This window comes from Dasypus novemcinctus, chromosome 16 (genome assembly GCF_030445035.2).
Source record: "Dasypus novemcinctus isolate mDasNov1 chromosome 16, mDasNov1.1.hap2, whole genome shotgun sequence".
NCBI classification, from domain to species: Eukaryota; Metazoa; Chordata; class Mammalia; order Cingulata; family Dasypodidae; genus Dasypus; species Dasypus novemcinctus.
In genome coordinates, this window is record NC_080688.1 from 74,021,695 (window position 1) to 74,042,725 (window position 21,031).

At 46.0% G+C, this 21,031-nt stretch overlaps 1 protein-coding gene across 1 annotated transcript in view; it reads left to right on the forward strand.

Annotated features, from left to right (window-relative positions):
* ONECUT2 (one cut homeobox 2) overlaps positions 1-16,809 on the forward strand; it is a 44,003-nt gene extending 27,194 nt beyond the window's left edge. Inside the window, exon 2 of the mRNA XM_058277787.2 lies at positions 14,594-16,809. Within this exon, the coding sequence (XP_058133770.1) occupies positions 14,594-14,880 (287 nt within the window). The 3' untranslated portion in view covers positions 14,881-16,809. The remainder of the gene's footprint in view (positions 1-14,593) is intronic.
* The last annotated feature ends 4,222 nt before the right edge of the window (positions 16,810-21,031 follow it).

The following is a 21,031-nucleotide window of genomic DNA, read 5'->3' on the forward strand; positions in this document are numbered from 1 at the left end:
ATATTGATTTTTGTAAGCTGATCTTGTAACTAGCCACCTTGCTGAACTTTCTTATTAGTTTTAATAACCGCTTGGTCGAAGCTCTTGGGTTTTCTAGATAAAAATCATATATTACTTATTAGAGTTCTGTTTCTGCCTAGAGAAGCAGTTTAGGGCAGTTATAAGTACAGGGAGTCTGGAATTAGACAACTTGGGTTTGAATCCAAATTCCATTACTTACTATGTAACCTTGGGTAATTTGCTTAATTCTCTGTGCCTTGGAAATCATTCATTATAAATCGCCTCATAGAGGGGTTGTAAAAATGGAACAAGCTAATTCACTTAGAATAGTACCTGTCAAATAATGAATACTCAGCATGTCAGTTATCATTTTATTAATTAGTTTCATTCCTTTCTAAACTCTCATTTTTTTTCTTGTTTTATTGCATTGGCTTCTTTTCCAACATGATACTGATTATTAGTGGAACTAGCAGGCCTCACCTGAAGTTTTAACATTTTAGAATAGTTCCTTCCTGTATTTTTTATAGGTATAGTTTTGTGTTTTTGTTTTTTTTTAAATTTTTCATCTATTTGACATATCTGAGATCATATTTAACTGGGCTTCTGAATCTGGTCTTAAACTCTGCAAGAGGGGGAACTTTTCCAAAGGAATTAATTTTGTTCCAACTGTGTTAAAATAATACATAATAATGGGAAGATTAATAATGACATATTTTTAAACATCATTGCAATACTATTGTGAAAGGAGGCACCAACCCTTTTACCTTCCTGCTCCTCATGAGTATAGTGATTAGTTATGTAATGATACTCCTTAGGATGTTTGTGATCATTTGAAGAGTAATCACCGTAACATGGGGCTGTTCACCAATCTTGTTTTAGGACAGTATCACATTTTAGAATATGTCTTCAAGTTATTTTTCTTTTCATAACAAATATTATACAAACTTTTAAAGAGCTGTGAATGCCATGCTAAAAACTACCCAAACTACTACATAAATTCTAGCTTTATAGCCACTGTGCCAGTTTTACTCTTAAATTCTTTCAGTAATTACTACTGTATTTCTTTTTTTCCTACAAACTTTGAATCCTGCTCATCTGTTTTCTCATTGCATACTGTTCTGTATAGATTTATGTCTATTTTCTTCTTAATCAGCTTCTGTTCTTGTTCCATAGAAACTATTTCTTTTTGCATCATAATGAGATACTAAATAATTCACTAAGATGTTCTGTAAGATAACATTTTCAAATGAATTTCCTCTGGTTTTCAGGGTATGATATTTTTTTCTGTCTCTCTTTTTTCTGATTATTCATCCTCAAATGAGAGGTGACTCACTCAGGCCTGATGTGGCCGACAGGAAGGGAGTTGGTTTTGCCCACACCCTCCTTTCTGGATGTTGGTCCTCTTACCTCCTGAGATCTGCACTAAAGCCCCCAAATGACTTACTAACCCAGCTCCTCACATACAATCGGCTTTCTCATAATTCGGCCCTGCTGGACTGACATGGATTCATCTCATGAATTCTGTCCTGGGCTGTTGACAAGCTGAGCAAATGGAGTGTGTGAAAATCAACAATCCCCAATAATGGAGCGGCAAGGGCTCCTCTTGGCCCTGCACTCACTGACAGCGGAGTATAATGTGCTGCCTCTGGTATTCCTCCTCCACCTCCCAATTTTCCCCCAGTTGTTTCCTGGGAGTACCAGCTCTCCGTGGGTAGCTAGAGGGGCATGGACAGCTCTCTGGCTGTTTTTTAAGGGTGGCAGCCACCAAGTAGTGGGACAGCAGCTCCATGTAAATTTCTGAACAGCTGGGGGCCTTAGGTATTATTTTCCAATCCATTCCATTGGCCTGTGTTTAGGCGAGAATTTCTCACAAATGCCCAAAAGAGGTTGACTGCAGTCCTGGGTTTCAGTGTGGTGAGTTTTGATCTTTTATTATAGTTCTTTATGATTATGTTTTTGGGAAGTTTGGAGATGCTGCGTCAGGCTTGCTAGCTATTGTTAGCCAGGTGTTTCATCCAGAATTATGTTTATTTTAGCAATGCATGGCTTCCTGGATGACTTGGGGAATGCAGCTACGCAGCACAGCTAAAGATCCCTCTTTTGCCAGGCTTCTTCCATAGACGGAGTATAAAACCAAGAGCTGTGTTTTCAAAGGTGTAATGTCCCCAAAAGATTTATTCTAATGGGCAGGTGGGTGGAGGTAAGCCCCACTGGACTAGGAGTAAGGAAGTCTGGGTTCTCAGGGCTCAATCACTGACTCTTCTGCTCAGAGTTGGGCAAGTCATGTCACCTGTGTGAGCCTGAGGCGCATCTCTAACAGCGGGGCTTGGTCTCTAACGTCTCACCATTCTCCGACTCCATGGTTTTTCTGGCTGGCCTACAACATCTGCTACTAGAACCTGTTCTCTGGGGCTCGTCTGTGCTTTCAGTGCCCCCTTTGGAAGGAAGGCAGAGGCAGAAGGCATCCCCAGCTGGTGCACAAGGCTGGCAACTGCTTGTGGGCAGCACCTGCAAGGGAGAGGGACGGGGAGGTGCAGGGCATGGGCTCGCCGACCTGGGGAGAGTTGCCCCGGGGCCACCCTAGGCCTTTTTCAGGCCCCTTGTCTGCATAAGCAAATTGTCCAATATCTAAAACCGCCTATTTCCCAGGTCACCTTCAGTGACCTTGTATTGAAAATAAACATAGGGACAGGAAATAAACTCTTTTCTTCAGAGATTGTCTTTGAGCCACAGGAGCACTCCTATCGCTATGCTGTCTGCCCTGCATTTGATGATGAATGGGCGCTGGGGACATGCTGTCCAGCTTCTCATGGCCACTCTGCTTCACAGCCTTCCCAACACCCCAGTGAAAGTGGGAGAGGAAGAAGGTACTGAAGCAAATATGCACGTGGTCAGATGACAGAAGGGAAGTCGTGGTCCAGCCAGGGGAGAACTCGAACGACACCGAGGCCCCTGGGGCTCCGGCACCACTGAGCTGGGGGACAGGACCCCCCTTTCCAGAGTCTGCAGAAGGAGGGGTGTGCGTGTGCCGGCAGGCGGGCGGCCCCTCCTGTTCCCCCACCCCCTGCACCCCGAAGTATGCTCGCAAGCCAGGCAGCAGTGTTCTGGATGGCATGCGAGTGGCTCCCCCTGGAGAAGCGTGGCTGTCCAAGAGAAGTCGCCAAATGGTTTAGAGGTTTTTCTTGCCGGGGCTTCGCCTGCACTCGCAACAAGAAGGAAGTGGAAAGAGAGAAAAGAACCCCAGCCACCAAGAATGGCTCCAAGTGCATTTGCGAGGCAAGTGTTCCCCGGCTCTGCCCTTGGCCTCGCAAATGGATTTTAGTCTTGGTGTCACCAGCTCTCCTGCCCAAGCGCACCGTGTTGGCATCTGGTGCGTTCAAGACCTGGCTCCTGAGGAAAGCCAGCTCTCAGCCTGGAGGCAAAGCCATCGTTTCCTGTGAGTCAGGCCGAAGTGTTTGGGGAAGCAAGGGTGGAGTGAGAGCGTAGATCTCTGCTCACGGCACTGGCCCCACAGTCCCCTGGGCCGAGGGGGCCCTCCACGGTAAGATCAGGGGCCACAGAGCGCAGGGAAAACTAGAGCAAGCCGTTTAGTCTCCAAAATGTGGGGAGCACAAAGTAATCAGATAATGATTTGAAAAGACTGAGTCACTGGACGTTCCTCCCCCTCGCCCCACGACCTCCCTGCTCCCCGTGGACCATCAGTGCCCCCGACACTCGCTGGCCCTTGGTGGCCAGTGGACATGCCGAGAGCATGCGCCCCAGGTCCTGCGTGTCAGGCCCCCATCTGTGTGTCCCTTGCTTGCCCTGGGGAGCCTGCCCTGGGAAGATACACCCAGCATTAAATGGCTGACTGAATGTTAAATGTGGACTGTCAGACTGGGTGACTCTTCTGGTTTCTCACTTGTTTAAATGCAAGGGTTGACAGTATTCTTATTTTAAAGCGCTCGAATAGGCAAATGGGTTCCAGAGAAGGGGCGATCTCCTGGATATCCCATCGCTTCTCCCACATGTTTTATTCCATCAGTACCACAGGGCCACCTCCTCGGAGCAGGAAAGTAAAGGGAATTTATTTCCCATATTCTTACCACCCCACGCCACCCCTAAGTCCCAGCAATTTCTTAGGGAACAGGGCTGGAGCGAATATGAATTTACTTTGCCTCAGTGGATGTCCCCCATGTTCTCCTCAGAGTGTGCCCTTCTTGCTGAAAAGGCCACCCCCCACCCACCCCACCCCCACTTCGCACAGCCCCGGGAGGAGGGGCGGCTTGAGGCTCTCTAGCCACAAGGTGAAAGTGATTCCTCCATGGCGCACCTTCTTCGAATCCGTGTGCTGGGAGGTGAAGCGTCTGTCCTGACAAATGCACACCCGGATGGTCCTGCCCTCCCCACCCTGCCCTGGCAAGATCACATTGAACTGTTCAGAGAAGGTATTTACTGAATGCAGGGCGAGTAGAGCTCTTGTGAATTATTGATGCGGGGCTAACAATACCCATCATGTGTAGAATGTATTTGGACATAAATTAGTGATGTGAGGAAACGCCACTGGTCCGAAACCTATTAGGACCCCTGACACATATGTGAAAACGCAGCACCTTCCTGCCTCTTCTAGGAAGCTGGGAATTGGCTAGGAGGCAATTTTGCAAGGGAAATGACACTCTTTAAACTCTTTAACCTCTTCTTTGCCATCAGCACTCTCATCTGTTCGCCGACAGTTAGGTAAGGTTAGAAAAACATTTTGAATTATGAATTCTTAACCTCACCTTCTTGTCTTCTTCTTTTTTTTTATAAGATTTATTTATTTATTTATTTATTTCTCTCCCCTTCCCCGCCCCCCCCCCCCAGTTGTCTGCTGTCTGTGTCCATTCGCTGTGTGTTCTTCTGTGTCCTCTTGGATTCTTGTCAGCGGCACCTGGAATCTGTGTCTCTTTTTGTTGTTTGTTCATCTTGCTGCATCAACTCTCTGTGTATGCAGTGCCATTCCTGGGCAGGCTGCACTTTTATCGCGCTGAGCGTCTCTCCTTATAGGGCACGCTCCTTGCACATGGGGCTCCCCTAGCAGGGGACACCCCTGCGTGGCACAGCACTCCTTGTGAGCATTAGCACTGCACGTGGGCCAGCTCATCACATGGGTCAGGAGGCCCTGGGTTTGAACCCTGGACCTCCCATGTGGTAGGCGGACACCCTATCCATTGGGCCAAATCCACTTCCCCTTGTATACTTTCCTAATTCTTCCTTTCCCATGAAGGAAGAAATGGTATTCACATATACTATGCTCTCTTGTGTGCCAAGTGTCACAGCTAGCCTCTTGACATTCTGGAGTGGCAAGCATTAGTATCCCCATTTTATAGATAAGGAAACTGAGGCTCAAAGTCTGCACAGCTGGTAAGAAGCCAAGGTGGAATTTGAAACCAGGTCTATCTGATTTGACTCATCTCCTAGGCAGGAAGGCAAAGACTGTTCTTGGCTTCTGCATCAGTTCTCTGTTGCCACCATAAATCTACACAGCACAGAACCACTGAGCCAGGGCATAAAATAATAAGCATTTCTTTTGCTCGGAGGTTTGTGAGCTGGCTGGGCATTCTGCCGGCGCATGCCGAGCTTGGCTGACCTTAGCTGGGCTGTCCCCCGCTGTAGGCTGGCCTGCATCAGGGTAGGGTCCAAGAGTGAACAAATTGCATGGCTTCTGGGCTCAGAACTGCCGTAGGGTCACTACTACCACATTCTCCTGGCCAAAGCAAATCCTGAGGCCAGCCCAGATCCGGGAGGAGGGTAAAAGGCAAGTAGGCTGCACCTCTTGCTGGAAGGAGCTGCAGAACCCCATTGCGAGGGGGAGCCATTGCGGGGGGGGAGGGGGAAGCACTGGGCCATTTTTGCAGTCAGTCTGCCAAGTTCCCTCTGTGGGATTGCTTTGCCCCCTTGGGGTACCTTCTCAGAAGCTTCAGCTCCCGCTCCCAGTCTACTCTAGGAGCCTCCTCTCATTCCTATGGGGGCAGAAGAGAGTTTAACTTGGCCCTTTCCCCAGGATATGGGGCCAGCGTTCCAGTGTGGCAGGGGGTAATTCTTGGACCAGCCTAATTAAGCGAAAGAAGGGGTCCTCAGCCTCAGCCAGCAGGTGGACAGGAGTCCGAGGTGGGGGTGGCAGGCCTTGCAGGAGGCTCAGAAGCCACCCCAGGAGAGCTCTTTTTCTGCCTGCACGTAGCGGATGCTTCTTCAGGATTTTCCCGATTGGCTTCCACTTGCTGAACACTGAGCACCTCGGGCTGATGCTGCATTTTGCTTGTGGAGTCAGGATTTCCCTGCCGCCCAGGTGCTTGGCCCCTCTCGCTTTCCCACAAGTCTCTGCAAGGACCTCTCTTTGGCCCTTGTGCTTATGGTTTTGGTAAAGAGGGTTAGAAGAAAAGCCAGATTCCAGCCACCAGGACTCCATCTGCTAACCCTGACTGCCAGGAAGTCAGGCTGGATGTGTGCTGGGGAAGGCAAGGGGTGGGTCCAGAAGGCGCAGAGGCGGAGTAGCTGGGAAGCAGGAGTGGAAAGGGGAAAAAGGCAAGGCAGCACTGAATGGACCGGGAGAGCGTGTAAACTATAATCCCTGCTGTGCAGCAGTGCTCCAAATGTGTTCATCAGATGCAATGGATGTACCACGCTAATGAAAGAAGTTGTCAATGTGGGAGGGTGGGGGGTGTGGGGATTGGAGCATATGGGAACCTCCTATATTTTTTAATGTAACATTTGGTGTGATCCATGTATCTTTTAAAAATCAGTAAAAAATATATTTAAGGAAAAAGGCAAGGGGAGTGCTGAGGGCAGCAGTGGAAAGGACAGCTGGGTTCTGGGAGGACAGGGTTGAGCCAGAAAATTCATGAAAAACAGGTAACGAGGAAGAGGTGAACAGAGGTGTGATGGGAGTTTAGAAACCAAATTTAAAAGATCAGAGATGAGAGGAGAGGCAAGGGAGGCCAGTGTCCCCAGACCCTGGGCTGCGTCCGACTACACGTGTCCTGCTGCTAACTTGCACTTGAAGCTTGCTCAGGCCTTTTCCCCCAGCAAAGACTTTATGATCCCCCCCCACCCAGGACCACAGCCAAGCATGAGGGTGGCCCAGAGACCCTCCCCAAGCCCTGCAGCTTATTGTCTGGGAGGGGAGAGAAGCTCCTGAATCCGTTCTCCACTAGGAAGATGGGGAAAGTCTCCCCAAGGAGGTACCTGCCCAACGCAGAACTTCAGGGCAGCGTGCACCGTGTATGACAACAGTTTGCATGTCACAGCTACAGTTTCCATAATTCCTCTGCCTGGTGGAGGAGGTATCACCTAGAAAAGCAGCTTTTGCCTTTGATTTGGGAAAATGAGGAAAATTATGTGAGGCAGAGGGAAGAGGATGTGGCTCAAGTGATAAGGCCTCTGCCTACCATATGGAGGACCCGGGTTCAATCTCTGGGGCCTCCTGATGAGAGAAAAAAAAAAAAAAGAAGAAGAAGAGAAAGCATGCCTGCATGGCGAGCCAGTGCCCGCGTGGTGAGCCAGGGCCCGTGCAGCAAGCTGAGTGCCCATGCGACAAGAGTGGCCATGCAGTGAGACAGTGCCTGCACAAGTGAGTCACGCAGCAAGATGATGACACAACAAAAGAGAGATGAAGGGGAGAATCGAGGTGAAGTGCAGCAGAGAGCAGGAACTAAGGGTGGCACAATTGACAGAGAACCTGTCTCCACATCAGAGCTCTGCAGGATCGAATCCTGGTGACTCCTAGAGGAGAAAAAATGAGAAGACCAAAAAGAGAATAGATACAGAAGACCAGTGAGCAGATACAGACAGCAAAAACAGCAGGGTGGGGGGTGGGCCTTTTAAAAAAAATTGTGTGAGACAGAGGAGAGGACCATGGAGAGCAAATTTGATTGCAAAGCTGGAAAGTATGGGGGCGGCTATTTCCTCTCCGTTCACACCAGGGAGGCAAAGAGGCTGTACCAAGTAATGGAAGAGCTAGGCTGTGTGCTTCAGTCCTATGGGAAACAGCCCTGGCCCTTCCCATCTTTATATTCTACCTCCATTGATTGCCCCATGAAAAAGAAAACTACAAACCAGGATTGTAGCCTGTCAGATGTCAGGCTGTTGAGGGGCCCCACAGAGCCTTTCAGTACCTATAACTCTGTGGCAAAACGTCAGGCTGAACTCTCTAGAAACAAATAGAAGAGTTCCAACCAAATGCAAAAAACATCATTCAAAAGCAGTTCTAAATTCATGGGGCAAAATCCAAGTCATGTATCCACACAGAGATTCAGCTTCAAAGCAGGGAGGATCAGAGAATTCTCCCCTAATTCACGTCAGTCTCCCCCAGCACCAGGGAGCCTGGGAAGGGTCTTCCCAGGCCCAAGTCCAGGCCCCAGGTACCAGCTGTGTCACCCTAATCTAGCCACTGCACATTTGCCAACCCTACAACAGCAACCACCACCTTTGCCCACCCGCCTCTCCAAGGGGTTGTGGGAAGAAAGCCCTGATGGGGGGGACAGCTCGCCTTAGCTCCGAGGGTCCGGCTGTCTCCCGTGTGCCCTCTAGAAGGTCACCTCACCTCTCCCGGCCTCTGGTTCTCCACACAAAACCTGACAACCCCAGGCCAGAGGAGCGCGCTCATGGTCTAGGACAATAAAGTTTGATGACTGTGAGAAGGAATTCGTTATGGGAGGTAAATGGTACTCCAGTGCCTGGAAGAGCTAAGGCCATTACACCTGTGGGAGCAGGCGTCCAGGTCCAGGTAACCCTTTGCCTGTCTTTGCCTCCTTTACCCAACATACCACCCCCGCACACACTGCTGAGCTCACTCCAGCCTGCCTTCACCCCGGGTCCTCCCAGGGAAGAGCAGGGAGAAGCAGGGCAGGCAGCAGGCCCAGGGCACCCCCCGTCCCCCCTCACCACCCTGCCTTCCTTCTCCCCTCCCCGCCAGCACTGAGACCCTGGCTTCCAACAGCACTTTCTCCCCCAGCTTGCAAATGTCAACAGACCCTCACTGGAAGGAGAACACATGGTGGCTAAAAGCTGGTCCACTCTGCCAGGGAGGACCACATGGCTTATGACCTCTTCGGGGGCACCAAGGCCCCTTCCCACAGAAGGAGCAGAGTGAAAGCACGGGCAGAGCTCCCACGTTACTTGGCCTCTGTGGAAGTTTGGTATTGTTTATGAATTCCAAAACTAGATATTGAATTGTGTTGGTCAACTGGTGTGTTCCTCTGGGCATATGAGATTGTGTTAGATTCAGAGGTTTCACTTTTACTTTATTAAATCAAGATGAAGGCTTGTATTGGACCACGTCGTTAGGGCCATTCGGTTTGAGTCCCCATCTCCCCCACTTTGTGGGCTATATAAATGAATGCTCAAAGACAGGGGAGTCAATACACAGAGGAGAACACAGAGAGTTTAGTTTGGGACGCTGGAGCCCCGGCGAGAGAGCTGAGCTGTTCACCTAATAGTTTGTAGCTGAAGAGACCAGAGCCCTCAAGAGTTGAAAAAGCTGGAAAGAAATGAGCCCCAGAAGGAAACAGCTAGCCTACAGCTGAGATTGGAAAAAGCTGGCACCATGGAGCCTTAGGAGGAAGAGGAGGGCTGAACCCTTGCAGACATCTGCAGACATCTTGCTCCAACACATGACAACAGACTTTAGTGAGGGAAGTAACTTATGCTTTATGGCCTTGTGACTGTAAGCTTCTACCCCAAATAAATACACTTTATAAAAGCCAACAGATCTCTGGTATTTTGTATCAGCACCCCTTTGGCTGGCTAATATAGCCTCGCTGGTATTTTTCTCCATGCTCTTGTACCCTGTCCCGCCTCCCTTTGATTCTCTTCCTGATGCAGTCACTGGTGGATAAACTGTCTCCAAAAGCTCCCGATCCCAGCCAGAAGCCTGCAGATAGGTAGCCACAGGTCTCTGACCACACCCCTTCATGCTGCCTCTCTGAGCTAAGGTAATTGCTTTGGGTCTGAGGTCCACCCTATCCCCAAGAATAGCCGGGAGCAGCCAGAGCCACCTTGAGGAGGAAAAGGTGTGGCTGGCAAATCGGACTTCACCCTGGAGACCTGGGAGGCAGGAAGAGAGCATCAACCTGAGAAAAGTTCTTCTACTGCTTGGGAAAGCTCAGCTCCCAGGAAGTAGCACATCTTTGGACATGCACCTTCTTTATCCTGTATCTGACCATCTGAGGGAGAAAATACAGTGGTGGAGGGAAAGTTACATTGGCTCCTCAAGATCTCAGGGACAGCCTGTGCCTTGGAGAGCTTCCCCTCTTATTATGTCATCCTGGGAACCAGGGATTTGGGAAATGTGTCTACCAAGGAACCTGCATTTCTCAGGCAGTTGTTGAGAGTCACCTTTGTCATTAATCACATCCTTCTGTCTAGGTCTGTCTGCCACCCCTGGGACCTGGTCCACTGGAGATAACCACTGTGACCACCCTGAGTCGATATTATTCCTGCCAAAAAATGGGGGAAACATCACTGTAGCCTCAGAAGCCTCATTGCGGGCAAACGTAAGATTTCCTCTAGACTTCGCTACAGACATGACTTCTCTGATCCGCACATTGCCCTCGAGAGGAGGGGAGCTCAAGAATGGCCAAAGGCTTGCCGCACCTGCACCCATAGCCATCACTCAGTACACACATCAGCCATGGCCCATCCTCCATGCTTTTCTTCTAGACAGGGAGGAGAAGAAACAGATCTGCCTTGAATACCTGGAATTGGGAAAGACTAGAACAATCAGTTTGTGGATCCTTTAGCACCAACGTTGAACACTTGCTTTTTGACCCTGGGTTTTTAGTACATTTCTGGGCTGTGGGGAGCTACTGGCATTTTCTAGGTCTAGAAATGAGTACGTATTTGAACCTAGACTGTGATAGTGTAGCATAAAAACCACATATACTCTGTGCCTTCAAGGATAGCTGACTCCATGCCTTGGTTCTAGGAAATTCTGGTATTCACAACCTTATAGGAACTTCTAGAACATCATTTAATTTGTCCACTTCTCGGATCTTCAAAGCAGGGTTCTCTTTCTTGTTTTTATCTTCTTTTAGTTCCTAACCAGTTGCTTTTGTGAGAAGAACTGTGGGATGGCAACTCCAGCTGTAAAGGACTCTAAGGAAGTCCTGCACCTACTGCCTCAGCATTTTGTTCACTTGCATTATGTTTGCATTTGCTGGGATGGTGTCTGGTGACTTGGTAAAGCTATCAGGAAGGCCTGTACAGGATGTATCGAGCAGTTCTTCTGCTGTTTGCTGAACATTAAATCTTTAACGTTTCTCTTAAATAAAATATATATATATATATACCACCAAATATAATCTGACAGCCTATGTGGACCTGCACCAACACTATCTAAATACCCTATTAAAAGCACAAATGTAGCATTAAATGAAGAGTAACCAATATTGGCATGAAAATTGAGGGCTCTATGGTTAATCCAAAGGTACACGAGTTGACAGAGAACCCCAGCCAATGTTTGCCAAAGATATTTGCCCAGTTTTGTTATTAGGAGATTATTCAGAGTCCTATGGGTGAAAGCTTGGTACTGGGGCATCCCTGGAGTTTGGGGCAGAGACTATAGTCTGGAGACCTAAGTGGCAATGTGGTCAAATACATTGGTTCTCACATCTCAGAATGGTCCGAGGAAATTTTTTAAAGCATCGATTCCAGAGTCCTGCCCCACACACTGAACATCAGAATGTCCAGGAGCAGAGCCCCAGAAGAAGCTCTACAGAGAGCTTCCCATCCCACGTGCAGTGGGGTGTGGCACCATTTCCATAAGGGAGAAGCGACAGAGAGTCTGAAGAACTGGATTCTTTCCCTGGGTCTGCAGCAAACTTAGAAGTGGCCTCACATCAATCACTTAAGCTTTCCTGGGCTTCATTATTTAGTTTTAAATTGAAAACAATTCTGCCTGACCAACCTACCTCCCAGTTATTGGAGGGAATATTTACGTATTGTACCCTATTTAAACCTCTACAGAAGTGGGCGTTATTGTTTCCATAATGCAGATGGGGAAGACAGACATTGAGAGGCTAAGCAACTTGCCAAGACCCCAGGCTTGTAGGTAGAGGAGGCTAGATTTGAATCCAAGCAAGTCTGGCTCCAGAGTTTTCCATCCCGTCAAGGTGCTCCTCTGAGATTTTAGAAATCATATGACCCCTACTTCTCAAACCGAGGTGTGCAGACCTGCAGCACCCATAGCCCTTGGTAGCCTGTTAAAAATGCAGAATTTTGGGCCCCATCCCAGGCTTGCTGCATCAAAACCTGCATTTTGCCAAGATCTCCAGATGATTCATGCAAACATTAATGCTTAGAAGCGCTGCTACAGAAGATTTGGGATTGTACAAGAGGGAGTAGTCTGAATATGAGGCTATGCCAAAATACAGGAATCATCATAATCCATCAAAAATATAAGATCCTCACAGGGCTGAGCACAGAAAAAAATGGTTATTGGGACCCTCTTGTGAGAGAGGGTTAGCCCCTTGTGTGTGAGTCCTCATTGCAGAGGAAGCTCTCCTGATGAGAGGAAGACCAAATAGCCTCCCCCAGAGTGGATTTTAAGATGGAAACACATTTTCTGTGTGGATGTGTGCATGTGTGTGTTTAATTTTCCAAAGGAATAGGATTACTTTTATTTTTAAAAAAGAGAATGAAAAGTCAGGAAGAGTTTAGCAAAGCTGACCCAGCCACCTGCTTTCCTTTTGGGGGACTCTTCTTGCCCTTTTAGAGTGTCATCTTACATTGTCTCAGGAGTGATGCTTTTATATCCTTGATGGCACACAGCACCCCCAGCGAGGGTGGCCAGTGAGTCAGCTTCCGGATTTTAGCATTTCTTTTTTTTTTTTTAAAGATTTATTTCATTTATTTCTCTCTCCTTCCCCACCCCCATCCCGGTTGTCTATTCTCTGTGTCTATTTGTTGCATCTTCTTCTTTGTCCGCTTCTGTTGTTGTCAGCGGCACAGCAATCTGTGTCTCTTATTTGCTGCGTCATCTTGTTGTGTCAGTTCTCTGTGTGTGCGGCACCATTCCTGAGCAGGCTGCACTTTCTTTCGCCCTGGCGGCTCTCCTTACAGGGCACACTCCTTGCATGTGGGGCTCCCCTACGCAGGGACACCCCTGCGTGGCAGGGCACTCCTTGCACGCATCAGCACTGCGCATGGGCCAGCTCCACACGGGTCAAGGAGGCCCGGGGTTTGAACCACGGACCTCCCATGTGGTAGACGGACGCCCTAACCACTGGGCCAAGTCCACGACCGAATTTTAACATTCCTAGAGCGTTCCTTCTCAGATTTGGTCCTAAAATCCGTCCGTTTGGAAGGGCGTTCTCAGGCCTCACTCTGTCATGAGCCCCTGCTCGTCATGCCACCGCAGAGTGCAGCGAGGAAGTTGCGCCCTGTGCAAAAAGGTTCTCAGCCTGGGGCCGGAACCCCCGTGGGACTTGATTCTGGGTGCGAGTGCTCGAAGCCGGGCCCCTGCCCCCTCCTCGCCTTCCCTGGATTGGCCCCCTTGAGGCTATGCAACACCCCATGCGAGCTGGGGTTTCCCACAAGTCCTTTAACTTTGTGATTTATACGTACTCTATTATTTAACTGTTCCTTTTCAACCCTTACCCTTCTGAGAAACCAAATCTGCCTGTGAAGTGTACAACTTCCTTGAAAGAGTCAAGGTGCCATACCGCCATCGCCATCCCAGGCATGCGTTTGTGCCCCGGGCTCCAAAAAGAGAGTCAGTCAAGTATATTATAGAGACCTGACCCCTGCCTCCTAGGAACTTCTAAGGCAGAGGAAGTGACACGTAAATTAATGTCCTGGCTGCATATGTGGACCCAGGTGTGGATACACATTCCACTAAATCAGACGCAGACTCTGCACCACTCATGGGCACATCCAGGACCCCGAGGGACTGTCTTTGTAACTTTGGGCTTCTTCCCCCACCTTGACCCCCATGTCTTCTTAAACAGGTCTCACTTAAAAATTGCCAAATTAGAACTGCTGAGGCATCTTGTCAGAGTCTTTTCCTCCCTGTTGTATTTTTTTCCTTTCTTTCTTTAATTTTTCAAAAGTCTGCAAGAAAGCATTTTTGGTTGGGATGATACCATCATTCTGTCACTTCCAATTTCACTCTGGTAACAATTTTTAGAGTCATATGAGTAGTAGCTTTGATTTTGAAAACTATGCACTTTTAAGTTTTGACTCCAGAAGGTAATTTTGGCTCAGCTGTAAACAATTCTGTAGAGTGACTATGAAAGGGGAGCTGCCTGACCAGGCTTCCTCCTTCAGGGCACCTGATTTCAGAGATTAAGAATTTTAAGGGTATGTTGGGGGCTGGGGAGTGAAAGAGAAAGACAACCTCGGTTGGGTCAAAATCAGATGGTGTGAAATAGCCTCGCTGCTTCCTTTCTTCTCCCTCCCCCCACTAGCTGATGCCTTCCATCACCAGGAAATGAACTGGGAAGGCTGGTTATCGACAGCTGGGCAATTTGCACAGTAAAGTTTAACGGTTCCCATCCCCTTGTATGACTTAGTCAATGCTTACAATGGATCACCTTCTCACGTTTGTACTGACTCTTGTCCTTCTCTTTCCCTCAAGCATGCAAACGCAAAGAGCAAGAACCAAACAAAGACAGGAACAATTCCCAGAAGAAATCCCGCCTGGTTTTCACCGACCTCCAGCGCCGAACACTCTTTGCCATTTTCAAGGAGAACAAACGCCCGTCCAAAGAGATGCAGATCACCATTTCCCAGCAGCTGGGCCTGGAGCTCACGACTGTCAGCAACTTCTTCATGAACGCCCGACGCCGCAGCCTGGAGAAGTGGCAAGACGATCTGAACACAGGGGGCTCCTCGTCCAGCTCCAGCACTTGTACCAAAGCATAATGGAAAGACTCTCAGTTGGGCACAAGTCACCTCCAAATGCGGACAAAAGATACCAAAAGAAAACACAAAGGAAAAGACACTGAATTCTTAGCTGGGGCCCTTCACTGGTGATATGAAAGCACAATTCTCTTGGAAACAAAAAAACAAACAAACAGAAAAACTTCTATTCTAGCTGTAATCATAGACCAGGTGTTCTTTTTTGGGTTTTAATGGCTATGGAGTCCAAGTGCAAGCTGAAAATTTCTCTTTGAACCAGACACTGTCCTTTGAGCCTGCTAAGCATCCCAGAAACCCAAATGGGGCCTTCCTGCCAGTGAGTCAATTTCAGTATGGTTTAGCCAAGCTCAGGATTGCTTAAAATGTCTACAGTCCCACTACGAGTCCTGTCAACCTCTTGTAGTCAATGTTCCCATGAATGACAGTGGGAATTTGGCCAGTGTGAGGACTCGGAGTTTGGGTTCCCCAGATGCTACAATAAGAAAAGAATCTAGCAACAGGAATGACCTCGTTTGCGTTCCAAGTGCTTAGCCTCATCATCCCACAGTACCAAGTTCACAGCCATAACGTTAAAAAAAAAATCAAAATAATAATTACTGAGCACAAATTTTAAATACGGAAGTTAAAGAAAAATCCAAGGACCTGTTTTTCCAAATCAGGCATCTTTTCATTGAATGGTTGAGAAAACTTTTAGGTCCATCCAGTTTACAATTTTCTTTTCCTTACCTCCTAGAAATCTCATATAGTCTTGGATCCATCAAAAAACAAATCAGTTCACTTGCGCTCAAAGTATCAAGCACAACAAAGATAAACAGAAAAATGAAAAAGGTTCTGGAGTCACCGCATCCGGATTTTCAAAACGCCGATTGTGAAGTCATTAGGGAATCGTTGGCAACATGGCTTCAAGCACATTTTGCAGTTTGCTACAAATTCTGTGTTTGTACATAATGCAGAGGCACACTCAGGAGGCCAATTTAACTGTTACGGTACATGGAGCAAATGCAGCATTTAAAAAGATCTACTTTTTTTTTTTTAAGATCACTAATGTATGCTTCTTGGTTCTCACTCATAATAATCCCTCCATTGTACATTATGACCACCACATAATTCATCCCCATTCTTTCAAATTTGGGTTGTCCCCGCATCTGTCCTATTGGTAGGGATGTTTTCAGTGTTTTCTAGCAAGAAAAAAGAAACAAGCAAAAAGAAAAGACCAACAACCCAAGCCACCATACATGTTATTCATGACTATCATCAAGTCCCAAATCTTCCATTGTTGAATCCTTCCTGAAAAACAGTCGAATAAATCTGGAGAAACAGCACACCAAAGAAGCAGAATACTGCATACCAAAGACATTTATAACTTGCCATTTTCTAGCCTAAAAATACTGTGATTACTTTTAGAAATCAGAAAACCTCTGCAACTCCGAGTGGCATTCAGCTCTTGCATTTGGCTCGCCACTGGGCCAAGCGGACCTGCTGCGCCTAGGACGTTAGCCAAGCCACCAGGGAGTGGCTTTGCCCCACCGGCTCTGGTTCCTGGCTCGTACCTTCCCAAGCAAGCAGAAGAGTACCCACAGAACTCTGGGAGATTGCGAAGGTCACAATGTGCATATTTACCAGTGAATGGCCCCAGGCGGGCACCAGGGGGGTGTTCAAAGCAAGCCAAACACTGCAATGATTCTTTACAGACACTTGAGACTGACTTTTTTATTAATTACTTAATCGAAACCAAAGAAACTTTTTCTGCACCTACTTCTGCAACAAACAAAACTGTCCCATTAAAATGAATCAATAAAGGAATACGTTAAAAAAAAATCAATGAAAATCATCACCAACAAGAAGGAAGCACGCCAGAAAAAAGAAAAAAATCAAAAACAAGCAAGACACACTGTGTTCAGGCAGACCTTTTGGGACATTTTTGGAAGCAGATTTTTAAAGAAAGGGTTGAGACAAGCATAGAAATAAGGAAAAGCCTCCATGGCTGCTGCTTCATTTGACAACTCACGCGGTAATCTTAAAGTTGAAGATTGTCTTTAATTTGTGCCTATGCAGTTTTTCAAAAGAACACGGAACAGAGCAACAGAAACCTCAACAGCTACAATACCAAAGATGAGGATTTCTCACACCTTTTGTTTCAGTTCATTATCTCCTCTTGCCTGGCTAAAATACTAATAGCGCCATTGATCTGTGTAAAGGTAATCAATTTTGTTTCTCTGAGCAACAAAAGGAAAGGGCCATTTATTTAATTTTATTGTTTCCCTTTAATTTTGTTTTATGGCTTTCTACTCCAACCTGGAATCTCTCAGAAGGTTCCATGGACTCCAAGTATAAGATGTTGGGATACTGAATGATTCTCTTCTCCCTGCTCTGCAGAATGTGGGGCATGATATTGTCACTTGAATGTTCTTTGCTTAACCTTTAGACTTGATTCCTTCTGTGTTCAGAGTCTTATCATCAGGGGTGGGAAGGGAGTGGGGGTCAGGGGTAGGGGTTCTGGCGTCTCATCCTCTCCCTAGCCACAGAACCAAAGAGTTTGTAGAGGTATTTACAGCCTCATCATCATATGATGGCTTTATCCTAACAGGGCTTCATTTGGGGGTGGGGGTGAACATGTAAAAATAATTGCCAGTTTCTACTTTTCTATTAGCTTTTTAAAAATCAGCTGTAAAGATGCATTTCTAGAGAAAGAGATATATAATATACAAATACATATATAGATTCAACTTGACATTGGTGATAACCCAAAACGATTGCTGTCCAAATTTATGTCTTGTCTACGTCAAGTGCTTCATTTATTACGTGTTCAGCCCAGAATTTTGCTCATTTTCCATGCCATTCCCAAGTTATTCACTACTGTGGTTGATTTGGAGTGTTCCAATTTCTGTGAAAATTCCTGGGAAAGGCTTAAAATTGAGTTCAAGCATTTCAACATTTAACCTGTTGATAAATAGGTCCATAGTGTAAATGAGTCTTATTTGTATTTAGAGTCATCTATATTCTATGCCTCAACCATGATCAAGGTGGTGAGTGAGGTATACCCACCAGCCCCGGGCCAGAACCGGACCACTGACAAGCTACTCAGCTTCCGTAACTGCTGGGAAGGCTCCGTGGTCCATCCGCAGCACTTACTGGGGATGAGGCCAGCCCACAGATCTGTTCTCCGGGAGCTGCCCTCCGCCATCAGGGTATTCCAGATCCCCTCAGTGAGTACATCCCCCGAATGGACTTCTCGCAGGGGAAGTCCAGCTCCTGTTGTAATGGATTGAACAGGTTTCCGCAGGTTGGTATGAACAAGCCTGTGGGCAACCACGCCTGGCATTGGCGTGATGGTGAGTGGAGGGGAGGTTGGAAATACCATCTCAATCCCAAGAAGAAAACACAAGGCAGACAGTGGGAAGAGCCCCATTAGCTGCTGTACCACCTACTTGCTCCCACCATGTGGGTCTCCCTTCGGAGTTGTGTAGAAAGAGGCATCAGCAAGAGGATTCGGCTCTCCATGGCTTTTGTATTTCATTCAGCCTGAGGAATCATTCCTTGGGTTTTCCATGTGTCCTAGCTTATACTCATATTGATGGATCCTTTGCCAGAAGACCAAGAGAAGAGCACATATGGTTGATAAAAATGAGTTTCAGCTTGGGCATTTCTGAATGGGTCCTTGTGACTTGTGGCCAGTGGAGATTGGCTTAAGGAACGAAGACTGATTGGGTTATTTAGTGATTATTTGGCAAACTAATCTCAGCTTTTTGGTCTCTGGCATGCTCTAAAGATGTCTAAACCAAAAGAGGCTGCCTTCATGGCTGGATATTTCAACATTAGTCAAACCAGGCAGTCACAGCCACCCTCAGCTCAGTGTCCCTGGTGGTCAGAGGGAGATGCCAGGGTGAAAAAGGCAAGAATTTCCCTGCAGGGACTTTCTGATATTTCCCTGCAGGGACTTTCTGATAAATGTCTTCTACCAGATAATGTCGTACCAGAGAGATGTGCTTGCTTTTAAAAAATTTATTTACGTCCATATATAAATACATGTGTGTATCTATATATCTATGTATCAAAATGCTAAGCCCTGCAGAATTTCAGTTTGTTAAAAATCCAAAAGAAAACATTTGCTGCATTGAAAGGTAATGGAATTTGACACATTGAATTTTCTCAAATATTTTAAAATTTTATTTTAAGTTAATATTTCTGAGTAAATAACCATTTGGGCTTGGTTATAGTTTAGGACCCAATTCCTTAATCCAAGAAAAATTGCAGGCATGCCTCTGCCATCAGCAAAGAACGGGACAGTGTGAAGGGACAACTCTCAACCGAATTTCACATTCTTGAGGCACTAGAAATCCAAAGGCTGTCAGCTACTGAATGGAAAATTATTTTTCTTTATTTCTTTAGGTAAATAGGCTTGCTTTATTTTTGCTTTTAATGTGATTTTGATACGAGGGATGTAACTTTCTTGCCAAGAAACTGAAAAAAAAAAAAAAAAGCAATATATTTTCTTAAAAGTTAAAGAGCAACAACAATAAAAACTCAACACCATTATTTAAATGCTTTTCCAAAATGTAATAGTGTTTAGATTGTACCACATAAAGGTGCAGGCAAGACTGAGCCACAGGGGACACAGCCTGACTCTTACACTGGAGAGGTTCAGAAAGCTACTTGCAGTTCCTCCTGTCCCTCAGGCACTTGGCACTTGTGGGTTTAGGGAAGTCAAGCTAATATTCATTTTAAGCTAAAGTAAAATCAAAATTAGAAAACTAAGTCTGAGACACATGCACATTTTTCTAAGCCAAACAATGTACTTCAAAGCCAAATATAGAAACTTTTTAGAGTATCAACCATTTTATCTTATCTATGTTGGATACCCATCAATTAGTGCCAACAAATTAAATTTGAACAGAATTTTTTTTAAAAAATCACCAACACATACATATAGGAGGGAAACATCCCCACTTTTGAAAATATTGGAAAGAGTGATTTCCCTTTACCAAAGTGTCATGACAGCATACCTTTGTGGTGAACTGATTTTCAGAAGGTTGTATAGTTGAAATATTAAAAAATATAGGAAGGGTAGACTGGATTCTAAAGTTCTTGAAGAATGATGGACCATAGTTTTAAAAGTAGAGGAAAAGATGATACAAGTCCTAGACACAAGTACTTTGAAGATAATTCTCAAGATTCTTACCAGATCAGAGATGACTTTTTGTTGTTGTTGCTGCTGCTGCATGACTGAGATTTGTTGGCCAAACCAGGAAGAGCCACTGGGGAACAGTCTAGGAAGGAGGTGTAAAGCTGGTGTACCTTTCTGATATTTATCTGCAAGACTGGATAGCTTAATGATTTTGTACCTTTAGCTAAGCCCAGTCACCTCTGAGACAACAGGAAATTCTAATTTTAAAATAAGGCCACCAACGTCCATACTAAAGAAAAGAAGGGACACCCCAGTGTGATTTATAAATCTCCCAACTTAATGATGTTGGCTTTAGACATAAGGGAGGGCTTTTTATATGTATTTGCTTCAGAAAGTCCCAGAGTTTTGACATTTAAGATGCTTATACAAAATAATTACTAAAAGGATATGGGACCTCACATAGCTCATAAATGAGACTGATGGCTTATCCGGTGAATCCCACAGGGCCCTTAAACGGTCATTGTTCTGATACCCAACTTGTGACAGTCTGAGGCACGTTAAATCTAGAGCCCAAGTTTTCCTTATAGATTTTTTAGTTAGATTGATTGGAATTAACCAACTAAGACCTTTTTTAGTGGAAAATGTTTAGGAAAAAAATACATTGCTACAGATTTGTTCATTCCTTGAAAGTCTTCCACACTGCTCCACCTTTTGCAGCAGGCATTTCATGTAACATAAACTTTCGCAGAAGAGTTTACCTAAAACTTGTACAGTCTGTCAACTTGGATGTATACAGATTTAGAAGTGTATTTCAAAACGTATTCTTATAGGTGTCCTTACAGCAACACGCATTACCTATAGGTGTCTAGACTGTGTACATACAAGTGTGAACAGACATGCTTGACACATACACACTGTTATTGGTTATGATAAATAAATCTTAAATGATATTTAACATGTATGTGGTATTTCTACAATGTATATTGTTTTAATTATTTAGTGTAACATTGAAAACCAAAGTGCAGAGGG